This window comes from Penaeus chinensis, chromosome 36 (assembly GCF_019202785.1).
Source record: "Penaeus chinensis breed Huanghai No. 1 chromosome 36, ASM1920278v2, whole genome shotgun sequence".
Lineage (NCBI taxonomy): Eukaryota > Metazoa > Arthropoda > Malacostraca > Decapoda > Penaeidae > Penaeus > Penaeus chinensis.
The window spans coordinates 2,392,840-2,397,839 of NC_061854.1; the positions used below are offsets into that span (position 1 = coordinate 2,392,840).

General features: G+C 44.7%; 1 protein-coding gene across 1 annotated transcript in view; it reads left to right on the top strand.

The window, feature by feature from the left end:
* Positions 1-5,000, top strand: part of LOC125045059 — a 23,465-nt gene that overhangs the window by 17,574 nt on the left and 891 nt on the right. The window contains exons 9-11 of the mRNA XM_047642120.1: positions 3,543-3,679; positions 4,274-4,368; positions 4,908-5,000. The exon at positions 4,908-5,000 is cut by the window's right edge and continues 64 nt beyond it. Coding sequence (XP_047498076.1) covers positions 3,543-3,679; positions 4,274-4,368; positions 4,908-5,000 — 325 coding nt within the window. The remainder of the gene's footprint in view (positions 1-3,542; positions 3,680-4,273; positions 4,369-4,907) is intronic.

Consider the following 5,000-nt stretch of genomic DNA (forward strand, 5'->3'; position numbering starts at 1 on the left):
ACCACACCACCATCACCAAAACCATCACCATCACCACCACCACCGCCACCATCACCACCATCACCACCACCACCATCACCACCATCACCACCACAACCACCATCACCATCACCACCACCAACCCCACCATCACCACCGCCACCATCACCACCACCACCATCACCACCATCACCACCACCACCATCACCACCATCACCACCACAACCACCATCACCACCACCAACCCCACCATCACCACCGCCACCATCACCACCACCACCATCACCACCATCACCACCATCACCACCACCATCACCACCACCACCATCACCGCCACCATCACCACCACCACCACCATCACCACCACCACCCCCACCATCACCACCACCATCACCACCACCACCATCACCGCCACCATCACCACCACCACCACCATTACCACCCCCACCATCACCACCACCACCACCACCATCACCACCACCATCACCACCACCACCATCACCGCCATCATCACCACCACCACCACCATCACCACCACCACCCCCACCATCACCACCACCATCACCGCCACCATCACCACCACCACCACCATCACCACCACCACCCCCACCATCACCACCACCACCATCACCACCACCACCCCCACCATCACCACCACCACCACCATCACCACCACCATCACCACCACCATCACCACCACCACCATCACCACTATCACCACCACCATCACCACCACCACCCCCACCATCACCACCACCACCACCATCACCACCACCACCCCCACCATCACCACCCACCATCACCACCATCACCACCACCATCACCACCACCATCACCACCACCATCATCACCACCACCACCACTACCATCGCCCTCATGATCTCTCATGACAAATGGCCTTCACAGCAACTCGAATCCACGAGGCAGATGTATTCAGAACTTAAAAAGTCGCTGTCACTGTGGCGGGCAAAAATAAATCACTGACATATATATCACTGTTTTTTCTTTCTTTGTTGGGTTTCATGTGGCCAAAGTTATTTAGCCAAAGGATCCTATTCATCATATCAGTCTGTAGAAGGTCATAACGTTTTGTCTCCTTTAGAAAAGCGATTACTTTCTGTATTATCTTTTCATCATCTGATAACAGATTTGGTGTTTTGATTGGTAGATTTTGGTTTCTTAAGTAATTCTCTAAGTTTTGTTTGTTGTGGTTATATTTATGGCAGGTTATGAGACAATGTGCTATCGTTAGGTGATTTGTGCAATAGCGGCACTGTGGAGGAAATTTCTTTTCTATGCATGGAGTTAGGTGTGTTATTCTTGTGGCGTTTGTTCTCAGGCGCGCAAACACCTCCTCTTCTCTTCTGTCTCTTCTGTGTCCCCCGTTTCTATTACTATTTTTGTTGTTTATGTCTAGGTTGGTCCACCCACTTTGCCACAGGAAATGTATTTCTGCTTTTATAAAAGACACAAAACACCTGAGATCTGTACGAACTATGTTCATGTCCAGATCGCCAGTTGACTCGGTTGATCAGTCTGCTGCTCATTGCCATGGATAACAGAGTGGCCTGGTATATTAGCTTGATTGATTTGTTGGCGCCATGTCCGACATAAATGGTAGTTCCTTAGTGAAACGACCTCGTCAGTTTCTTGGAGAACTATAATATCGGGAGCATAGGGCGAGGCTAGTAGTTTAAGGTCATTTAATCTAGCTCTAAGACTTCGACAGTTCCATTGTATAATGGTCGACGCGAAGATTACGATTAATGGGGTTTGGAAGTGCTTTGTCCGCCAGTTTTTATTTTCTTTTTACGGGAGGGAGGCGCCTCCTCTCCCTCGCTTCCTCTCTCGGGATGGTTTGGAGACAGAATCCTCCACGTCCTGCTTCTCCTGATGAGGGAGACGACTGGCAGATTGCTGCGACCTGCTTCTCTCTCGAGAAACCGATCGCGAGCCAGGCGAAGTCGAGTCGCCGTGATGGGGAGGTACGATCCAGACTGTGATTCGGTATCAGCCTCCTTAAAATGTTTATGCTGGGTTGATGCAGCCATTTGATCGACCCCTGTGAAAGATTACTCCCATACAGGTATTTGGGCCAATAGGAATAGTTTGCGTCAACTTAAGTAAATCCTTAATCTGGGAGTTATATTGTACTTTAACAAGGAGGCTTCCATCTCGATTTTTTTGACAAAATCAAAATCGCCGTCCACTTGACCACTTTTTTTTATGATAAAGGGGTTCACGTTCAAAAGCGATTGATTTTCATTCACGGATTTAACATTCGCGAACCTTGCATTCTCGGTGGGGATTTTGAAAAGAGGTTTTCTGGGTTTGCCATTAGTTAGCCGTTGCTCAGAGTTGAATTGGTCGTAGAATGGTCAAGGGTCACCCCTCCTCCTTGAGGATGAGAAGGGTATAGGACCAGGTCCGACCCCTTGGCCCGAAGCCGTAGTCCTGAAGGGATCAAAAACACTTTTGGTATCAACCTAACAGCAAAAGCAAAGAGAGTAAGGCAGTTTTCCGTCCTCTAGCCCCCAGTGGAAGCCTGGTTGCGTTCTCCAGTACCAAAGAGGGATCGAGTTATGTGGAGGACACCTCCTTATTGCTGAACTTGTTTAGGCGAAGGACGGTAATTCGATGCCCATCCGACAGGCGAATACGGGAGCCCACAAGGGCACTCCGGTAGGCTCAGGAAATTCACATGAAGAGAGGAAAAGAATTCAGAAAAAAGGAAAAGTGCGCTCAAAGGACGCCCCAGACTACTGGGCCTCCCTACCCAAGGCTCAATACCCTGGTGTAGAAGAGTGCTGTGAGTCTGAAAGGGGTGCTGACTACGCCTACTTTAGTCTCGTGTCACCTGCAAAATCAATAGCACTGAAGGTGCAGGCAAAGCACTAGAAAGTGCAAAAGGATCTGTAAATACGGGTTTTACTTTACTTTGAATTTACTTTATAAACTCAGAAGCAACAAGGTCAAGCGAGACGAGAAGCCCCGGGTTCCAGGGTAGCTCTAGTGGCACAAAACTTTGTGTTTGTTGCTGCAATGTTAGGACAAGGTGTGAGCCTTAAAATGCTTCAAAAACGAATGATGGTATCACTGGCGTTTGTTGTGGTCTTTTCATTGGAATGTTTTCATGTGGAACTTAAAAACGGAGCATGAATGTGAAGACTTGTGTCAAAAAAAAAAAATAAAAAAAAAAAAAATATATATATATATATATATATATATATGTGTGTGTGTGTGAGTGTGTGTGTGTGTGTGTGTGTGTGTGTGTGTGTGTGTGTGTGTGTGTGTGTAAGTGTAATCATATTAATATATGTATTTCTTATGAATCATCTATTTAAACTTACACTTTCTTCTGATGAAGACCCTCACATTGTAACTGCATATTCCCTTTACAAACCCAGCAAATACACAATCCCGCATATAGTAAAAGTCTCCCTAACCGAAATAACCAACAATACCTCTACACATCTTACCCCCCCCCAAAAAAAAAAAAAAAAAAAAAAAAATTCCCCCCAAGATATTCGAAATAAGATACTTGAATCAACACAAATACACAGGGACCCGAACCAACTGAAAATCAGCCTCGCCATCGTTTTCCTGCTTGTGGTCCTCGCCATATCCTGTCTCGTCTGGAGAAGTAGCACTCGGGTTCAGAGGCGGCCGGATTTTAATGCCCGGCTGGAACTGTTGCCTTGTGAGTGTTTACTAAGTGTTTTTTTCGTTGATTGTGATAATGCAGCGTGGGATATAGGGATATATATATATATATATATATATATATTCTCTCTCTCTCTCTCTCTCTCTCTCTCTATCTATCTATCTATCCCTCTCTCTCTCTCTCTCTCTCTCTTTCTCTTTCTCTCTCTCTCTCTCTCTCTCTCTCTCTCTCTCTCTCTCTCTCTCTCTCTCTCTCTCTCTCTCGTTTTCCTGTTTAATTTTTTTTGTTTTTTCATTTGGTTTATTTCTATTTTTACTTTTTTTATGTCTTTTTTGTCTTCTTTTTCTTTTCCTTTTGTCTTTTCCCATTCTTTCTCTTTTTCTTTTTACTTTTTTTTCTTTCCTTTTTTTCTTTTTCTGCTTTTTTTTATTTTCTCGTTTTTTATTTTCCTTTTCCTCCTCACACTCTCCTCCATTTGTCTACTATCTTCCATACTTTCTTACGCTTTTCTATCCTTCTTTTGTTCTTTCTTTCTTTCCTTAACAACTATCATATGTCGAATCACAAAGAAAAAATCATAATAATAATAATAATATGTAGAATTACCCATAAAAAAAAAACTTTTCTTAGCAATGGACGTCTTGCTGGTTCACACCAACGAGTCTTCGGAACTTCGAGACAGAGTCGGAGATCTCACGAAAACGCTTCAGAAAAACAGGAAGAAAGTCAGTTTGGATAAATAAGTAAATGAGAAATGTGTGATAAAACTGACGAGGATGGTGATAATGATTATATGATTAGTAATAATAAGAATGTCATGATAATAACAACAGTAATTATCATTCTTATTATGAGCTAAACGACACGGATTTTTTTCTTTTCTTTCCTTTTTATTTTGCAGTATGAATGAAAATGGTGGCGTCATCGTCCTATAACTCAAGGGTTCCGCCTCTGTTCATCAAGTCCAAAAGTGTACCACGTCCCTTCTCCCCCACACCACATTCTTTCTCCCCCACACCACATTCTTTCTCCCCCACACCACATTCTCTCTCTCCCACATCACATTCTCTCTCTCCCACACCACATTCTTTCTCCCCCACACTACATTCTTTCTCCCCCACATCGCATTCTTTCTCCCCCACACCGCATTCTTCCTCCCCCATACCACATCCTTTCTCCCCCACACTGCATTCTTTCTCTCCCACACCACATTCTACATCTTAGCATAATGAACATTACTTGAACGCGACAGGCGTGTCCACAGGTATACGATATCTACAGCGACGGAGATTGCACGATGAGGCACGACCCCCAGGCTTGGCTGTTTAGCAAGATTCACTCGGAGGTGTGGCTGGTT